Here is a 21,019-nt window from a genome sequence, read left to right on the forward strand (position 1 = left end):
AACCGTGTAATAAGGGGATCATTTAGATGGGACACAACTCATCCACTTAATGTTTATTGTCTGTCATCCTGAAACCTCTAATACACTCAAGTATACATTTGCCCCATCTTAACATTTTCTTGATCGAGTGATCATATGATGAGTGATTGAATGAACTCATAAGAAAAATTATAAATTTAAACTTATGGAATAAATACATACTAGTAAAATATTTTCTCTCTTTTACATGAGTAGGTTCTTCTGTAAAATTTCATTGAAAAGCCATTCTGTTGCTAAAAAATAAAAGGCTCTGATATACAACTCTACCTTGATATGCTAATATATGAAAAAGTGTGAATTAAAATCTTTGTTTGAAGACATCAACTAATTAAACTGAAAGCAGCTACTAAATTCTTATTCTGCCAGTGGTTCTCGAAGAGTGATGTGCAAGTGCTTGCAATGATTGAGTAAAAGGGAAGGAACCATAATAGAAGAAGTGATTATTAACTTGACCTTTGAGGTGCCAGACATTTTAAAATGAAAACATAGTATAACCCTTATTTTCTGATTAATTCTTTATTTTAGTGAGGAAGAAACAAAAGGAAGACTATGAATAAAATTATACTACGCATATAGCAAGGGAGGGGGGGAAAGGGACCCTTATTGTCACTTTAAATTATAAGCAGTAGTAATATTGGATATGGCTCAGAGAATAAGTAGTAATTTTATGACAGGGAAAAACGAAATTGTGTTAAAGCTATGACTCAATGTAAAAATTAAAGTTTAAGCTGGCATTTTGAGTTTGCCATTTTCTGAGTTATAAATACACAAGCAGATGTTAGGAAGAATTAAATATATAATTAGCGTTAGAAATGCCTGTTTTTTTCTACTCTTAGAAGAAATCTTAATTATATAATGGCAACATTTTTATTTTTAAAAAGGCTTCAAATGAAAGGGGTTACTAATAGAATAGAATAACCCTCATTTTTAGCTTCCTGTATGAAATAAAAGAGTAAGCTTGTAATTTAGCATAGTCTTAAGAAACATGAATTAAAAGTTTGGTAAGGATATCTCATTGTTGTCTGTTCATTGATAAACTTTATTCTAAGATTTATAAAGCAAGTCTTTAAGAGAAAGTTTTCTATCAGTTCTGTGACTGTTTTTTGTTGTTGTTTTTTTTTTCTGTGACTGTTTTATTTCATTGATCTGTACTTCAGTAAAATCAGAACAATAGTAGCATGCACCTCGTAGAATTACTGTTAGGATTAAATCAGTTATTATGTCTAAAGCAGAGAGCAGAATATGGCCCAAAAGAAATGCTATAGAAGAGTTAAATGATATAAGAAGGAAAAATTTGTGTGTTAGGTACATTTAACACAATTATTTTAAGAGTTTGTTTTTTTATTTTTCTGAACAAATGACTGTCATCAAAAACAAAGGGAATTCTCTGACCAAGTAGTCTGAAGTCCTTTCTTACACTTCTTGTGGGATCTTGAACTAGCTACCCAAGTGATTAAACAGCTACGTGCTTGGCCGCTAATCAAAAGGTCAACAGTTTGAGTCCACTAGCTCTCCAATGAAGCTATGGGAATCTGCTTTCCTGGAATTTGCCAGCATTGGAAGCACTGTTCTGATCTTTCTGTAGGGTTGCTTGGAGTTGAAATCAACATTAGGAAGTTGAGGGGTTTTGAGGGGGGGTGGTCGTGGTGGTAGGTGACTTCTTGTTCCATGGATTGATTCTTCCTTAATCTCTTGCATCCTTATTTCTCTACCCTCTAATAGTTTTTCCATCCCCTCATGATCTTCCAAAGAACTTGTGGTCTGCTGTCCCCTCCAGCTACTTTCTTTCTTTTTCCTTCCCCCGCCCCCTTCATATTAACCTCACCAGGACTTTCTAATGATTATAACTCTTCACTTTCCGCACACCGCAGTGTTCTTTTGGCTCTGATCCTTGAACTGTCTCTTCCAACATCTTCTCCCATTAGCTTCTGAGATGTGGAAATGCTACATCCGCTTCCAGGTTGCTTTCCACTCCTCTACTCTTTTTTTCACACTCATTTTATTCTGCATTGAGTCGATCAATCCATCAAAAGCTGTAATGACAGGCATTGTACTAGGTATTCAGCACACAGAACGACTTAACAGGGTCCTTTTCATGGAGGGATCAATTAGCATAAGGGACAGCAGAATAGATAAATGACAGGATTACAATATGGAGGAGGGATTTGTAAAATTCAGAGTGGTGACTTTTAACCTATTTCACATGACATTTAAACTGACATTTAAAACAAAAAAAAGACTCTGCCCAAGGAGAAAAGAGTCAAAAGAAAATGTCACAGTAGTAATTCTGCTAAGCTTACCCCTTTGTAGGAGGGAGTATACAATTAAACAGTGATACACTTGTCTCTTTAAAGTCTTTAATTGTTTATCTTCCCTGTTTAGGAGCCTCCCTGTCAAGATCTCTCAACCAAAATATCAAATTTTAAATGAGATAGTTTTTTAATTGTTACTTTAGTGGTAGGAGCCTTGCCATTCACGCAGGAGACCCACTTCATCTGCCGTCCAGCTCACTTTATGTGCCTGCAACCATCACTCATCTGTCAGTGGCGCATTTCACATTGTTATAATGCTGAGTAGGGAACTGTGGTAGCCTAGTGGTAAGAAGCTGGGCTGCAATCCCCAAAGCAGGCTGTTCCAATCCACGAGCTGCTTCGCAGGAGAAAGATGGGCAGTCTCCTCCTGTGCAATGAACTGCCTTGGAAAACTCACTGAAAGCTGTGGGTCACTTCTGACTTGAAGGCACACAACAACAACAACATGGTACTGAACAAGGAGCTCTGGTGGCCTAGTGGGTAAGGAGTTGCACTGCCCATGCCAAGGCAGGCAGCGTGGCCAATGGCAATGAGAAAGAGAGAGAGGTGATGCTGAACATGTGTCAGTGGAGTTTCCGGTCTGTAACAGACTACTAGGAAAAAAGGCCTGGTGATCTACTTTTGGAAATTGACTCACTCCCTTTCTCATTACTTTCAAGGAGGAAACAACTCATGGCTGACCCATCACAGGGTTTTCAGGGGCTTTAAATCATATGGGAGAAGACTGACCATCTTTCTCCTGTAGAGAAATTGGTGTATTGGAACCATCCACCTTTGAGTTGATAGCTTAACACTCTACTCCTTAGGCCACCCGAGCTCCCTGAAAAATTGGCTTGCCGATGACATTCCTATTGACCCACAACCAATCACGAGGATAGTCAAGGATTGAATCCACTGTGATTTGGAGACCAACTCAAAGGCAGCTAACAACAGCTTTGCTGTGTATTGTGGGAAGCTTAGCAGCACCAGGGACATATCTGGGACATGCACCACTTATGACAATCAAAATTTTCTACAAATATTACCAAAGATCCCATTAGGGGACAAAGCACTCTTTTAATTATTTTTGTTGTTTTTTACTGGTTTATAAATCACTCTTGATTGAGAACCACCAATCTATCCTTTAAAAAGAACTCAATGGTGGAAAGCGACATTATGCTGGAAATGGTGTGGGAAAGAGAAGAAAGAAGATCCTCAACCCGGTGGATTGACATAGTTAGTGCCTGTCACCGTGGACTCGAGCTCGTCGGAGACTGTGAGGATGACACAGGAGAGGCAAGATTAGGATCTGTTCAGAGGATAATCAAGTCAACAACACCTAACAACAACAGTCCATTCTCTGGTTTCTCAACGTGATCCTCTAAGTTATACACTAATATGCTTGCTGTTCATATGAACCTTGTCTCTAAAGTAGATCTTTTCAAAGCCTATACGCTTCTGAGCCCATTCTGCCACATTCCTACACTCTTGTTTTCAACCGAGCGATCTGGCTGCTTGGAATCTCGTGTGAGTACTAGTCCTACTCTGAAAACTTGCCCATCCTATCCAGCTCATTTTTTAAAAATTGATATTTTAGTGAAAGTTTATAGAGAACTTAGATTTCCATTCGTTCATTGTTGCACATCTTTCTCCCTGCCCATCCCCCCAGTTCAGTTTTCACTTTGAAAAAAATTTCTTCCATTGTGTACGACCCCCTCCCCCAGTCCACCTTACTATGCAGCTCTTATTATTGTTATGCAAATAATACCTAAACATATGTTCTTTTTAAGCAGTTCTATTCCTTATCTATTTCAGTGCAGGGTATATTATTTGTCCCCTCTTTTCTTAGTTTCTCCCTACCCCTCATGTCAGTCCTGTTTTATAACAGTGGCATTATGCAGTATTTGTCCTTTTTTGACTAAGATATTTCACACAGCATAATGTCCTCCAGGGCCACCCATTGTGTATAATATTTTATGAGTTCCTTGTTTTTCAGTACTACATAGTATTCCATTGTGTGAATATACCATAGCTTTCTCTATCTATTCATTTGTTGATGGACTGTCCAGCTCATTTCAATATCTCTAATCTCAAACTCCTGTAAGAATTTATATTTACTATAGCAGTTGGATTCTGGAGGTAGGTTCTCTTATTTTAGTTGAAAATCTGGGTTGTTTTTATTTTTATTATGTTCATAATTGTGTTGAATATACCATGGACTGCCAGGAGAACAAACAGGTTCGTTCTGGAGAGGTTGAAGCCAGGCAAGGATTCTGAGGCTTCTTCTGACATACCTTGGGCATGTTGCAAGGAGGAGAGGGACATCATGCTTGGAATGGTGAAGAGGCAGAGAAAGAAAGGAAGACCATCAGTGAGAGGTATTGATACAGTGAGTAGGGTAATGAGGGCAGGTGTGACACAGACAGTAAAGTTGGCACAGGATAGAGAAGATTTCAGGGCTGTTGTACATAGGGTCCCTATGAGTTGTAAGTGACTCCACGGCACATAACAATAACAACAGTCATAAGTGAGCTGAATTTATTGGATTTAGCTATCAGCTATGGGCTGGAAGCCTCTTGTTTAAGTCAATCAAGACCTGCTGAGCGGCCTTTGTATTTAAAAGTTGATTGGGCCCTGACTAAGTTTCCAGTTTGGAGACTCATGTGTGAAGCAATTGGATTCTGGAAGGGAGGTTCTCTTATTTTGTTGTTAATTGTGTTTGGGAAGAACATTCTTCTAAGTGGTACAGCACTGCTCTGTTAGGTTGTTGTATAGAGATAACTTGGAGTTATATGATACTGAACGCTGTGCCACTGGTGTGTCAAATGCCATAATGGTTACCCATAAAGAACAGTGTTTGGTGGAGCTCCCAGATTAAGACAAGCTTGGAAGCATGATTGGCATCCATATCCTAAGCAACATGCCTTTGGAATCTCTGTGAACATTAGAGAAATGATGATAGTTATAGAACAGGGTTCAAATCTTTTGTTCATAGGGTCGCTAAGAGTCGTGCTTGACAGCACTTAACATCGTAGCTTTTATTCTGATACACACTCAAGTCATTTGTGAGTATTCATTTTAATATTCATTTCATTTACTAATAGTTACTTGTCTCAGTTGCTATTGATTTCATTTCATTCGGTATCTACAGCTCTCAGTGTCCTGGTTTGCAGGGAGTTGCATTACTAGCCCAAAGATCATACCTCTCTGGTAGATTGAATCTACCAGGCAGTGCTTGGGAGAAAGATAAGCAATCACCTCCTTTGCAGTTGCCTCAGAAACCCACTGGAGTGTCAGCTATGAGTCAGTTCCAGCTTGATAGCAAATGGAGTGTCTGTTTCATGCCAGGCACCTTTCCTAGCCATTTATGAGAGAAAAGTAGAAAGCAAAACCAAGTTCTTTTGGTTTTGACATTTACAGGGAGTCCAACAATAATTAGAGAGCAAGAAAAGATACAAGTCAGAAAAACTATATGGAAAAACAAAGCAAGAGCAGATGAGTGGTAAGACAGTTGGGAAGGAGGATGAGGAAGGATTTGTCATCTTTGCCTCCCAGGAGCACTCTGGCTGCAGTTTCTTCAAGACATACATATTTGTTCTTTTGGCAGTCCATAAGAGTCCATTCAGCACTCTTCTCCAACACCACAACTCAAAGGCATCAATCCTTATTCATTGTCCAAGTCTCAGATGCAAAGCAGGTGATTAAAAACACTGGGGAGGGCGGGAGACATAAAACAACTTCCCCATACTTTGGGCTTGTTGTTAGGAGAGGCTATTCTTTGGATCGGCACATCATGCTTGGAAATACGCAGAGTTAGCAAAAGATAAAAGGACCCTCAGCCCGATGGATTGACACAGTGACTCCTGCAGTTGGTTCATGGGCATCAGATCTGATGAGGCTGGCACAGGACAGGACAGAGTTCAGAACATAGGACAGGGTTCTGTGACTTCATAGATTCACTAGGATCATGCTTGACTCAACAGCACCTACCAACAGCAACAATGAGGAAGGACAGAGAGAGTATCAGGAAAAGTCCTCATGATGAGGTGATGTTTGAGCAGAAAACTAAAGAAAGTGAGGGAATGATATCTACAAATAGCATAGGGAAAAGTTCCAGGCTCTAGCCTTTGTTTCTGAGGAATAGCAAGACCAGCGGCCTAGAGCAGAGTTGTGTCTGTGTCAAGGAAAGGTAAATGGTACAGATCATCAAACATTAAAATCATCTGAAGAGTTTTTAAGGATTTGTGCCTATTCCCTGGAGATCCTTAAACCGGGTGGCTCCTTGGAGGCAAGGATTCTGAGGCTCCGTCTAACGTACTTTGGACATGTTGTGAGGAGAGACTGGTCCTTGGAGAGGGACATCATGCTTGGGAGGGTGGAGGGACAGCGCAGGAGAGGAAGGCCCTCTATGAGGTGGATTGATTCAGTAACTGGGATAATTGGGATAGGAGTGTCAGAGACAGTGCGTTTGGCACAGGACAGAGCAGAGTTTAGGGCTGTTGTACATAGGGTCGCTATGAGTCGCAAGTGACTTGACGGCACATAACAACAACAACAACAAGATAAAACTTGTTGTTGTTCTTGTTGTTGTTGTTGTTGTTTGAGTTGGAACTGACTCATAGCTGACCCTTCAGCACATTTTCAGAGACAGTAAATCACACAGGAGGAGATTGTCCATCTTTCTCCACCAGAACAGCTGGTGGATTCGAACCGCATGGCTTTGGGATTGACGTGCAGTTTCTTTTCACTAGACCACCAGTGCTCCCTTACAATAACAGAATATATTCAGAACTATAATTCTAATATCCAACTATAATGAAGAATTGCTCTCTTAGACTTTGTGAACTTATGATAAGACTTGAGTTTTCACACTGATAGAGGTATTTATATTTTATTTTTTCAAAGAAATAATATGGCATAAAGGACTTCTGGTATGTTTTTTATTACTTTTCTCATGTTTTTAATTGAAATTCTGGGAAGCTTATCTAAGTAGAAAATATAATTCTACTATTTAAGCAGTTATTTTCATTTCCTGTAAAATTAATATTTTTACAAAATTAAGATAACACTGTATATTTAATATGGAACCCTAATTTTTTCTGTAGCTCTATCATATTATTTATTTGATCCTTACAAACTCTTGGTGGTAATATAACATTCATCACTTACTTGTATTATAGTTGACCTTACAAGTTGTTGCTAAGGGTTTTTTTTTTACTTTTTACCATCCTTTTTTGTAAAGGATGCTATAATAAATATCTTTCTGCATTTGTATTTGTGGATTTGAAACATTTTCATTCTTAAGATGACTTTCTAAGAGAGAATGTATCAGTCAAAACATGTACATTTTTTAAAAAGCATATACATTTTTATGATTCATGACATGTGATGTCAAATTACTCTCCATCACATCACATCCAATTGTCGTACATATTCCCATACCATAAATATCATCATTGTGTATTTCACTTTGCTATTGCCAATGTACATACATAGGGTTTTCAGAGGCCTGCTATTTCAGAAGTGGATGGCCAATCCTTCTTCCTAGTCTGTCTCAATGTGAATGTTCAGGTTTAGAGAAGTATCAGACAGACCAGCAAGTTAAAGGTATATCCCTTATTGCGGAGTTAACTTTAGTGTCAGTGTTGTCCCTGCCTTTCTCACACGCATCTTTACCCACTTATTTCCTGCTTCACCATCCACCAGGATACCTATCCATTGCAATGGGAAAGTCTGCTGTTAGGGACCTCTCCAAAGTGCTGAAGAGTAATGGTGTCTCTTTGGAGAATAAGGTGCGTCTGATACAGGACATGGTCTTCACAATCACCTGTTATGCACCAGAGAGTTGCACAATGACCAAGGAGGATAGAAGGAGAATTGATGCCTTTGAGCTGTGGTGCTGGAGAAGAGTATTGAGAATACCATGGACTGCTAGGAAAACAGATTTGTCCTGGAAAGGGTTAAACCGGGTGGCTCCTTGGAAGCAAGGATTCTGAGGCTCTGTCTAACATATTTTGGACATGTTGTGAGGAGAGACCGGTCCTTAGAGAGGGACATCATGCTTGGGAGGGTGGAGGGACAGCACAGGAGAGGAAGGCCCTCTATGAGGTGGATTGATTCAGTGACGGGGGTGTATCGGAGACAGTGCAATTGGCTCAGGACAGAGCGGAGTTTAGGGCTGTTGTACATAGGGTCGCTGAGTCACAGGCGACTCGATGGCACATAACAACAACAACAACAACAACAACAACATTGCCAACGTGGACTGTTGTTGACTGCCATTGTGGCTGTTGTTGATGTGTAGCATCAAGTCAGAACTGACACACACCTGACAATCCAGTGAGTTTTCAAAGGCAGTAAACCAGGAGAGAATTGATTGCTCATTTTTCTCCAGTGGAGCAACTGGTGGATTTGAACTGCTTACCTTTGCGTTGACAACGCAATTCTTTACCAGTAAGCCATCAGAGCTCCCATGTTTTCACCAATTGATTAATTTTGTAGCTAGAAGCTAGCATCTTCCTATTGCTTTAATAAATAATTTGTCTGTATATGCTGAGTAATATGGGGGATTCATGTTCTTTGCTCATTAATCTTTTGGATGCTGGTATTCCTTTTAGTGATTCGTGTAATACTTTAGCTTCTTACCCTGAGTATTTTTTGCATTTTACTTTTAAATGTTTTTGTTCTTTTGAAAACTTAATAGATTTTAGCACAGTAACTGTAATGATAAACCATAATCATGCAATTAAATTGAAATGTGTTTGCAAAGTTTGTCGTTACTCTAAGGAAGAGTAAAATCATATCTATATAGTAATCTTTGGAATATTGTATGTCATAAAAATATTATTTTATCTTGCAACAAGAAGATGTTCAAACTGGCATAAATCAAATATGAAAAAATTAAGAAATGTTTACATTAAGTCTAAAAGTGCTCCTGTATGTGTTTTCTAGACATAGTCAACGAGAAAATGAGAAAAGAACCATTGCATCTGTATCTCCTGATGGCATGAACATAACACTTGCCAACCCGCTCAACTACACACACTTAGGAATCACTGTCTCGCTCCCCGACGGGACTGTGTTTGAAGCAAGAGCAGAAGTTGGAATTCTCACAAGAAATATTTTAATTAAAGGGTCTGATAATGTAGAGTGGAATGATAGAATTCCAGCATGCCCTGATGGGTTCAACACAGGTAATTTTAGCAGCAAGAGCATGGCTTATATAATCATGCTAAAAAAAAGTTCAAAATTTATTTGGCTTATACAGAATTTTAATTTCAAACTGCAAATTTGCTATCTTGTATGTATAATTAAATGTTAAAAATTTGAAATGCTAATGCTGTTTTTAAGGAGAGACTATGCGTCTGCGAATTGGCTTCGATCTAGGAAATAAGGAAGGAGCAGAAAATTTCTACTTGGGAAACTTGAGTTCTATTTCTGTCCACCAAAGACTTGTGTGGTTTTTCTGCATATGTATAGTCTCAAGAGCTCCAGAGTATGCTATGTGATAAACTGTCACTACATATCACTGCAAATCAGAACCTTAGAGCTGCCCTTTGGACCGCAATTATTGTGGCAAGTACACTTATCACAATATTTGATGAAGTCCCTTAGTGGTGCAAAAGGTGAATGCACTAGGCTGCTAACTGGAAAGTTGGTGGTTGGAATCTATCTAGAGGCATCTCAGAGGAGAGACTTTACTCTCTGCTTCTGAAAAATCAGTGAGTTTTCCTGGCTTGGTCTTTAAGGAGTTGCATTGCTAACTCCAAGGCCATTCCTCTCTGGTTGTTCAAATCCACTAGCAGATCTGAAAGTGAAAAATAACTATCTCCTCCAGTGTGATTTACAGCCTCAGAGACCTGCTGAAGAGTCAGCTATGAGTCAGTTCCGACTCAATGGGAATGATGAATGAATGTTGAAAAATCAGACATCAAAAACCTAATGGAACACAGGTCTACTCATGAGTCTGAATTTATTCAACTGCAAGTGGGTTTTTTTTCTTTGTTTGTTTTGTTTTCATCTGATAGCTAAGTGCTACTCCGTTTTTGGAGTTTCTGTTTTCCCCACTAAGATCAGAGAAATGAAATCCATTGCAGCATCCTCCACTAACATCTCTGAGTACCAGAGTACAGTCCTACAAGCTCTCCAGAGGCTGTAATCACAGCTAGGCCTGAGCTGGTGAGGGGAAAGAAGAGTATGTTAATCTAAAAAGAAGAGAGATTTATGTAGAGTTAAACTCCCAACAAGATGGACTGACACAGTCACTGTAACAATGGCCACAGATGCTGAAGATGGTGCAGGATAGAGCAGGGTTCGGATCTACTATTCATAGAGTTGCCGTGAGTCAGAGTCTACTTGAGGGCACATAACAGCTGTCTCACAGAAGTTGTGCCATTTGGCTGAAGGGTGCAGGAGCCCACCAAGACCCTCTCACCCCACAAGAGATTCAGGGAAGGTAAATACCTCAACGTCACCATTTTCCCATTCCTGTTTTCTTGTTCTGCTTATAAAATGGATGAGATCTAAATTGTGTGCAAATTAAGAGATGTAACTGAGACAAAAAAAATCCCTTCATTATCTACCCATAATAAGATTATTAGATGATTTTTCTTTTCTCATATCTTCAAAAATCTTTTTCAAGGTGAATTTGCTACACAGACATGTCTTCAAGGAAAATTTGGAGAAGAAATAGGAAGTGACCAGTTTGGAGGCTGCATTATGTTTCATGCTCCTGTACCTAGTGCTAATATGGTAACTGGAAGAATAGAATATGTGGAGGTAAGAGTCATTTTTATTAAGCTTAGCACTTTCCCAAGCAATAAACAGATACTGAGCTCCTACACTTTGCCAGACACTATTTAAAATCATATAGGGGAGATATAATTGTACTTACAGTCATACAATGGAGTACACAATCCTTGTTATCATACATGGTTTATAGGGATTGTACTCCTTGTAATCAAAGTACAAACATACTCACCATCATGTAATACTACTTACAGTCATGTTGTTATTGTTGTTGTTGTTTACCATCAAGTGGGAACCGACCCATAGCTGACCCTCCTGTGGGTTTTCAGAGGCAGTTAATCACCTGGGAGGAGAATGCCCAACCTTTTCCCATGGAGCAGCTGGTGGCCTTGAACCACATGCCTTTGGGTTTTCAGTGCAGCTTCTTACTACTAGGTCACCAGAGCTCTCCACTTACAATCATAAGGGGAGATAAGTCAATAAACAATATCAATATAACCAATGTAATGTTACATACATTATAGTATTTTCTAAATATATTCACTATGTCCACTTCCTTAAGAGATCAGGTGTGTTTCTGCATCTTACCATTTTCATACTGCACCATGCGGTATTTGTCCTTTTGTGACTGAGATACTATAATGTCCTCCAGAGTCACCCATTTTGAATAATATTGCATGAGTTCCTTGTTTTACAATGCAGCATAGTATTCCATTGTGTGAATATACCACAACTTCTCTATCCATTCATTTGTTGATGGGCACTTAGGTTGTTTCCAACTCCTTGCTATTGTGAACAGAGCCTCAATAAACATGGGTGTGCGTATATCTGCTTGGATGTCAGTTATGGTCTCTTTGGGGTATAGTTCCAGTAGTGGAATTACTGGGTATCTCTATTTGCAACTTTTTGAGAAAGTGCCATACTGCCTTCCACAGTAGTTGCACCATTTTACACTCCCACCAACAGTGAAAAGGGTTCCAGTTTCTCCACAACCTCGCCAGCATTTGTTGCTTGCTGTTCTGTTAAATTTGGAAACCAAATGAGACAGTTCAGCTCCATCCTTTAGAGTCTCTGTGAGTCAAAATTTACTTGAAGGTAATGAGAATGAGTAGTAGATTGTTAGATCACAGATGTATTGAAAGGAAGCCCGTAGGAGTTAAGAAAAGCACCAGTCTAGCATCAGACCCCAAAGTACTAAATGGGGTTTTATTATCATACAAAAGCCACTCAGCCCTTCAGTTTCTTAAAAAAAAAAAAAGGAGGATATGATTCTTCTCAGATACTTATGAGTCTTTCTATGTCTTTAAAATTTCTGATTATCATTAGAAAATACCATGATTTTTACATTTTTTTCATGGAATGTAGCATTTTCTTTTATTGTGACTTGAATAAAAGTTTATAGAAGAGTTAAATTTTGATTCACCCACTGTTTACACATTTTCCTCCCTACCCCTCCAGTTCACTTTTTTAAAAAACAATATTCCTTCATTATTGAATAGTTTTCTTCCTCCCCTCCCACCTGTCTCCCAGTCGGCTTTGCTGTGCACCTCTTATTCTGGACTGTTGTCATACAAATAGTGCGTAATTATATATTCCTTATAAACAATTCAGAAAGATGTATTTTTGAAATTTTTATTAATTTTTTATGCAATTAGATGTTTTTATTTCAGGCTTTAATTTGTATTTTTTTTTATTTAAGTAGCATTCAGTTTATTACAAATATTTAGTATTGGCTTCCCATATTTTCTCCCTTTTGTTTTTATCATAATTATGTTATCATCTAGATGAGCATCCTTTATACACAAACAACTAAAACATATTAAACATAATAAACTCAAAGAAATACTTTCAAAAATCTCCATAGGATCAGAAGGATGTATCTTAAGGTTCCCAAAATACAAAAGTTGGCAATAGGCTAAAGGGAGAGGAAAAGAGAGAAGGTAGCTTTTGTTTCTACATTTGTTAATTTATTTAGTAAAAATATGGCTATTAAGCATGAGTGGAGTGTACAACTAACTCTTCCAAATGAGAACCATAAATAATACAGAACATAGGAATATAGTAATAGTTAATATAAAATTGGAGATATTTTGGAAAAGAAAACTATGAGCTGACTCAATGTGGATCAGTAACTCGCCGTGATTTCTTAACCCGACAGATATTCCACGTTGGCCAGGCTTTCCGACTGGGGCGCTATCCAATACACTGGCACCTGCTGGGAGACTTGCATTTTCAGTCTTATGTGAGAGGATGTTCAATCCACCAGACCTATAACAGAGCTGTTACGATCCATAACACACATCACCTTCTGATTGAGAGAAATATCATCTATGATATCAAGGGAGGAGCATTTTTTATAGAAGATGGTATTGAACACGGCAATATCCTGCAGTACAACTTGGCTATATTTGTGCGGCAAAGTACTAGTCTTCTAAATGATGATGTGACCCCAGCTGCGTTCTGGGTAACTAACCCCAACAACACTATCAGGCACAACGCGGCTGCTGGTGGGACTCACTTTGGCTTTTGGTATCGAATGAACAACCACCCTGATGGGCCCTCCTATGACCGAAATATTTGCCAAAAAAGAGTTCCTCTTGGAGAATTCTTCAACAACACTGTGCATTCTCAAGGCTGGTTTGGACTGTGGATATTTGAAGAGTATTTCCCCATGGAAACTGGGGCTTGCACTTCTACAGTGCCAGTGCCTGCAATATTTCATTCTCTCACTACTTGGAATTGTCAGAAAGGAGCTGAGTGGGTCCACGGGGGTGCTCTTCAGTTCCATAACTTTGTGGTGGTAAATAATTACGAGGCTGGAATTGAAACCAAGAGGATCCTGGCTCCTTATGTTGGAGGCTGGGGTGAAGCCCATGGGGCAGTGATTAAAAATGCCAAAATCGTTGGTCATCTTGATGAACTACTACTGGGGCCTGCATTTTGCACGAGGAAAGGCCTGCTTCTCCCATTTAATGCGGGCTTGACTGTGTCCTCTGTCCACTTTATGAACTTTGACCGACCCAACTGTGCAGCTTTGGGAGTGACATCCATCACCGGTGTTTGTAACGACAGATGTGGAGGCTGGAGTGCAAAATTTATTGGCATCCAATATTTCAACACACCCAACAAGGCTGGGTTCCGATGGGAACATGAAATGGTACTGATTGATGTTGATGGCACACTTACAGGTAGAGTTATTTTAAAATTCATGACAAAATACCTTGAAAATAAAGCTTTGTTACTATATAAAGTTAAATCATCAGAGAAGCTCACATCAACTATAAATCTGATCTAATACCTAATTTTGTAATGATTTTAAGAAAATAGGCTAGCACCAGGCACAAATGAGACATACTTTTCTAGATAAGTCTCAACTGTCAGACATTGTCCCCAAATATGTTACTTTTCTTGTGTTTTGCACTTTTATTTTGGTGGATTTGGGGCAATGTTTCTGGAAACAATGATAACAGAGGTCCACAGCAGTTTTCAAACTCCTCCATTCTGTACTTACTATACATATGTTGTTGTGTACTGTAAAGTCGGAACCGACCCATAGCTAATCCTCTGGCAAGTTTTCAGAAGCAATTTATCACGTGAGAGGAGATTGCCCATCCTTCCCCTGCAGAGTAGCTAGTGGATTCGAACTGTGCACCTTCAGAATTGCAGTTCAGCTTCTTATTAGTAGGCCATCAGAACTCCTTTATTATGCATACATATACATATGAATTATATGCACAAGAAACTGCTAAAATGGGTACCCACTTTCTCTAGCCAGCTATATCCCATAATCCATAGAGTAAAGATTTGCTTAGGCAGGAAATGTAGACAGTTCTGGTATATTGGCTAAAATACTCTGCAGGGCTGAAGGACATGTCAGACCTGTGATTAGCCATTTTTTTATATTCATTCTATAATTACAAAAAAGTAGTAAATGCTAGAACAAAATTCAAATACACTTTCTAGCTCAAATATTTTCAGCAATTCAATTTCAAAAGTTTGTCATATTTTCTTTAAATATTTACTGTTTCTTACTCTGGTGGCCTAGTGGTAAAAAGCTACACTGCAATCTCGAAGGCACACGGTTCAAAACCGCTAGCTGCTCCACAGGAGGCTAGGCAATCTCCTACCTCACAATTAACAGCCTCTGAAAACTCACCAGAGAGTCAACTGTGGGTTGGTTCTGACTCATGCTATACAACAACAACAACAGTATTTAGGATTTTGCAAATGTGTATGATAAAGGCTTATCTAAATAAGAAACCAAGAACTTATATGTATGTGCAATGCATGCTATATAATGTCATGTAATAGAGAGTGAATTGACCGGTAAGACAGATATTAAGGACTTGTTTTTGGAAGTCTGTCTGAGAATATTCACCTTAATGTTTAAGTAGGCTTCATTCCTCATCTGCTGCTGTTGGCTTCAGTCTGGTCTAACAATGGATAGAAAGAAAGGAAGTTCTTTCGGTATGTAAACTTTGTGTAGATTTTAAAGGTCATTTGGTAGTGCATTGGTTAAAAGTTTAAGTTTTATGATGAGGCTGCCTCAATTTTAACGTTTCTGTCTTTGACCAAGTTCTATCCATGACCAAGTTACAAATTCACTCTGCTCACCAACTCGGGCTCTCATTTCTACTTCACTTCAATTCCACATTCCAGCTGTCTTCAAGACTAGTCCTTCACTAAGCCGTCAAATGAACAGTCTCTGCATGAGGTCTCTCTTGCCCCATGATATACACAAAAATATTACCAAGACTTTTGATCACTGGTGATGCACTTTTACATCATGGACAGGTCACTAGGGCAACCAACAACAAATGTGAAATGGAAAACATATGGTTTGCGTTCATGTTCCAGGACACAGAGGACACACCGTCATCCCACACAGCTCTTTACTGGACCCTTCTCACTGCTCTCAAGAACCCGAGTGGAGCATTGGATTCCCTGGATCTGTCTGTGATGCCTCAGTCAGCTTTCACCGGCTAGCATTCAACAAACCCTCTCCAGCCTCTCTGCTGGAAAAGGACGTGGTCCTCTCAGGGTCTTTTGGTAAGTAGAATACAAGTGTTTAAAACACTTATTAAAATATGTTTTCCTAAGCTTTTGTAGTAATATTCATGCTTTCACTTAATGTTTAACATCTCAGAAGAGGTGTAACGTTTATATCAGTCAGAGTCCAGGCAGAATCAAGTAACAAACTCATTTTGGGTACTTGAGAAATTATGGATTAATTCTAATAGTCTTCTGATTAAGGAATCTCAGACAATACTATTTAAAAAAAAAAGGCATGGAAAATAACCCAGACTGTGGATCATATCAGTAAACTATACCACTGTTCCTGCCACTACTTGCAAATGATTTTTCTTTTCTTTACTTATTGAGGTGCAGTGGGCGAACAATTTGCTAGCATAGCAGAACCTGTTTGCTACGGTAAACATACTGTACCTGAACTCTCTTTGTACTTGTAGTTTGCATTCAGGTCTTTCCCACATGTGCTTTTTCCAGGACACAGGCAGAAGGAACAGCAGTTACCATGATGTTGTTTTTGTTAGGTGCCTTCAAGTATGACTCATAGCAACCCTATGAATGGCCAGCCTGAACCTTGCCCTATGCTGTGCCATCCTTATCATATCTGATATACTGAATCCCATTGCTGAAGTCACCATGTCAATACATCTCGTTAGGGGTCTTCCTCTCCTTTGCTGACCCTCCATCCTTCAAGCACGATGTTCCTTTCCAAGAAATAGCCTTGCTTAGCTACATATCCGAAGTATGAAGACAAAGCTTCGCCATCCTTGCCTCCACAGAGCACTATGGCTGCACCTTCTCCAAGACATATCTATTTGTTCTTTTGGCAATCCATGGGATATTAAGCAATCTTCTTCAGCACCACAACTAAAAGGCATAATTATTCTTCTATCATTCTTATTCATTTTCCAACCCTCTGATATAAGCCATGGCCTGAATTAGGAGTGGGAGGCTGTTTTCTTTGACTCAACCCAGGGCTATTGACTAAAAGTTAAACAACAATAGGTCAAGTGGCTTTATTATCTGTATTGAGAAATATATCAAGTTTAGAAAAGATTATAGAGAAACTAATTTTTTTCCCCTGCAAGAGACCATAATGATTGGATATTTGCTAAGCAATCATGAACATTATTATAGTTATTACATTTTTCAATCTTTTTGGTAGTATAAGCTTTAAGTAGCTCTGCTTAAGACCCATTAAAATAAACACTAACTCAATGAATTTTACCCTTGAAATTCTTCCTTGAATTTTTCTCTTATCTTTCCACACAATATAATAACTGATAATTAATTTCATAGTCTTGCTCCTACCTTCTTCATCCAATAATTTTTGAGAAAAGGAGTTGCTAATTTAAAATAAAATGTTATCAGGTTGAAGGGGAGAGAATAGAATAAGATCAATTAAACACACATTTTTCCTTGTATTCGAAAGGGCTTTTAAAAATATTCTACTGAGGTTCAAGTACTCACTCATAGCCAAAGTATTACTAAATTATATATAAAAACAAACTCAAATCCACTGTTACCAAGTCAGAACCTACTCACAGCAGGCTCCCCAGTAGGTTCTCAAAGGCTGCAATTTGTAAAGGAGGAGACTGCCCATTTTCCTCCAGAGAAACTGCTGGTAGTTTAAGACTGCAAGAGGTACCACCTTTGGGTTAACAGTGCAACTAACTCCCTATGGACTACACAATCTAATTTATGTATATAATTTTTTATATCACTTTTTATATTCATGATATATATGTGTATATGAATATATATGTGTGTATATGAATATCTACACACACACACACACACACACACACACACACACATATCATTTCCCCCCTCCCATAGCAAGTACTCCAGGTTCTGGTTATGTTATATACAAACTTTAGGGTGTCATGATCACTAGCAAATGATAAGTCTAGGTGTGGCATACACGGAAAGTTCTCATCTGTATATATATGCATTTTAATGATCTCAACAGATAAAGGAGAGTGTACTAGAGAACAGTATTGATAGATCTAAGTACCTTGATCTTGGCAGTGATAACGCAGTATTTCAGGAAGGAACTCTGGTGGTACAGTTAGTAGGGGGCTGTGTTGTTAACCTAAAGCCAAGGCCTCTTTGGTGGTTTGTATTCCCCAGCAGCTGTGTGAGAGAAAGGTGGGCACTCTCTTCTCCTCTCCTGCATTTCAGAGTCTGGAAACCCGCTGGATGGTCAGCTATGAGTGGATCTGACTTCAAGGCCGTGATGTTGACTACTTGCCTTCTGATTTGGATAACGAACAAAAACCTTGTCTCAATTTAAAATTTCCTAGTGAGAAAGCATTTTTGTTTGATTTAAGCATCATATTAAACATTTGAGGACTTCTGTGAGACAAAGATATTTGTTGCCTAAAGAATGACCTCTTTGGAGAGTCCCACAGCCTTGACCAGTATTTTGCCATTGTGTTTGCACAGAAGAGGAGTAGTTTTCTGGGAGTTGAGATCATCATTATCTGATTTTTGTTTGGTGTTTCCCTACAGGCACAAGTATCGTTCCTTTTCAGAAGAAACGGCTGACTCATGCATCTGGATGGATGGCTCTGATTCCAAACGCAAATCACATCAACTGGTATTTTAGGGGTGTAGATCATGTAACTAACATTTCATACACATCAACCTTCTATGGCTTTAAGGTAAACAACGAGGTACAGAATCTGTCTTACAATTATTTCAATTGCGTATTAGTAAAACACAGACTATAGTTGTGTTTTTACTCACATCAGTTGTTAGACTCCAGTTGCCCTGGCCCCATATGACCATCTATTAAAGGCCTGAGCAAATTTTGTGATCTGCTCAAAATCAAACCTCCTCCAGGAGGCTAGTTTGGTGGGTTTTTTTAAAAAATCCTTCATTGAGAAGGATGGGCAATCTCCTCCCGTGGGATTAACTGCCTCTCAAAACCCACGGGAGGGTCAGCTCTAGGTCAGTTCCGATTTGACAGTACACAACACAACAGCAACCATTAAGAGTAAAATATACGGGCTCATTTGACCATATTACCGTAGTGCTAATATTGTGCCCTTTTTGTTGATAACATAATAACTAGCTTTTATTGTGCACTTATGACATCTTAGGTACCAGGTAGGCTCTTCATTATTTGATTATGAAATATATCAAACAAAGAAAATTATGGAAAAGGCAGCTGTTCTATGCCAGACACTTAGCTCTCTGAATAAAAAAGCCCGTGAATATTTACTTTAAAGAAGTATCCTGTGTTACAGCTCTCATTTATCACTTCCGCCTTTAAGTAGCTGTAGTACTAAATGCTCGTGGTAACTAGCATCTGAATCCGGTAATCTGCATCCTCATACATATTCTTATACTTACACTCCATTCCACTGCGGCCAAACCAGTATCTCACATTCTTTGGCATGTTTTCAAACATCATCCTGACATCAGTACGAGCCGAGGGTTCAGGCGCTCCTTATGTCAGAATGCGTGTGTATGTGGGTATGCACCAGTACACATAATCTGTCCTCTGTTTATCCACTTAAACCTTTTTGCAAGTCTTAAGTGAGTAATTCCTGCCTTACGACTACAAATAACACTACTGCCATTGCTGTTGTTATATGTCACTCAGTCTTAACCAACTCATAACTGACCCTTCACAGGCTCTAAATTGTACAGGAGGAGATTGCCCACATGGAGCAGTGGGTGGGTTTGAACCACTTCCATGTGGGAAACTTTGATGACCTAGTGGTAAGAAGCTGTGCTGCAATCGCAAAGGCATGTGCTTCAAATCCACTAGCTGCCCCATGGGAGAAAGATCAACAATCTCTTTCCATGCAATTACTGCCTCAGAAAATCTGTGGAGGGTCAGCTATGGGTCAGTTCTAACTTAACAGCACACAACAACAACCACCTTTGGTTTGGTAGTGCAATGCCTTATCCACTAGGCTAGCCGAGCTCCAAAATGTTAAGGAAAATATGAAACAAAGGCCAGATGAAAAGAAAACAAAAATAAAATATTTTTTTATGTAAGGCAAAGGACTGATTTTATATGATAAGATTAAAATCCATTATGTAGAGTATTAAGACATAAAACAAGTGATATTTTCTGCAATTTTTATAGAAAGAAGATTATGTGATAATATCACATAATTTCACTCAAAATCCTGATATGTTTAACATTATTGATATGAGGAATGCCTCTTCAAACCCACTGAACTGGAATACCAGTAGGAACGGAGACTGGCACCTTGAGGCAAACACGAGTACTCTTTATTACCTTGGTACGTATTCATGAAGCAGATATAATTATCTTCACCGAGTGCCCCAAATACAATACCCCATGGCCCTCAAGCCAGTTCAGATCCATTGTGACCCCACAGTGCAGGCCAGGACAGCCCATGGGGTTTCAGAGACTGTAAGTCTCTAGGGTTGACTGCCACAATTTTCCCCTTTGGAGCGGCTGCTGGACTCCAACTGATGACTTTTCAGTTGACCCAAAGCTGAACCCACTGTGCCATGAAGGTTCCTTATGTATTATACAGTATTCTGTACATAACAGGATTCAATAAAGATTTATTGACTGAAATGATTGGGCAATCTAATTTTATTCTGGAGAAAGCTTTGACTTGAATTAATTTTTGACACCAACACTCCTATTCATGGTCCCAACACATTTGTTTCAGAGAACTGGAGGGAATGTGTACAAAGAAAGCAAACTTAGATATTTTTTATTAATTATATTCTTTTTAAAAAATGAATAAATATAATAGAAATTTCTTGATAAAATAAATATTTTTATTATGTATTTCTCAACAAGACATGAACGCTCTGGTAGAATTTTCCTATAACCATCCCACAAATTTACATTATACTGAATAATTAAGGAGGCTCTGGTGGCCTAGTGGCAAGAAACTGTGCAAAATCCACTG

General features: G+C 38.8%; 1 protein-coding gene across 1 annotated transcript in view; it reads left to right on the forward strand.

The window, feature by feature from the left end:
- The window catches only part of PKHD1L1 (polycystic kidney and hepatic disease 1 (autosomal recessive)-like 1), a 184,076-nt gene that overhangs the window by 107,580 nt on the left and 55,477 nt on the right, over positions 1-21,019 (forward strand). The window contains exons 47-52 of the mRNA XM_006892350.1: positions 9,282-9,523; positions 10,972-11,108; positions 13,237-14,266; positions 15,936-16,127; positions 18,621-18,772; positions 20,212-20,371. Coding sequence (XP_006892412.1) covers positions 9,282-9,523; positions 10,972-11,108; positions 13,237-14,266; positions 15,936-16,127; positions 18,621-18,772; positions 20,212-20,371 — 1,913 coding nt within the window. The remainder of the gene's footprint in view (positions 1-9,281; positions 9,524-10,971; positions 11,109-13,236; positions 14,267-15,935; positions 16,128-18,620; positions 18,773-20,211; positions 20,372-21,019) is intronic.

This window comes from Elephantulus edwardii, unplaced genomic scaffold, assembly GCF_000299155.1.
Source record: "Elephantulus edwardii isolate Elephantulus edwardi_28Jun2011 unplaced genomic scaffold, EleEdw1.0 scaffold00114, whole genome shotgun sequence".
NCBI classification, from domain to species: Eukaryota; Metazoa; Chordata; class Mammalia; order Macroscelidea; family Macroscelididae; genus Elephantulus; species Elephantulus edwardii.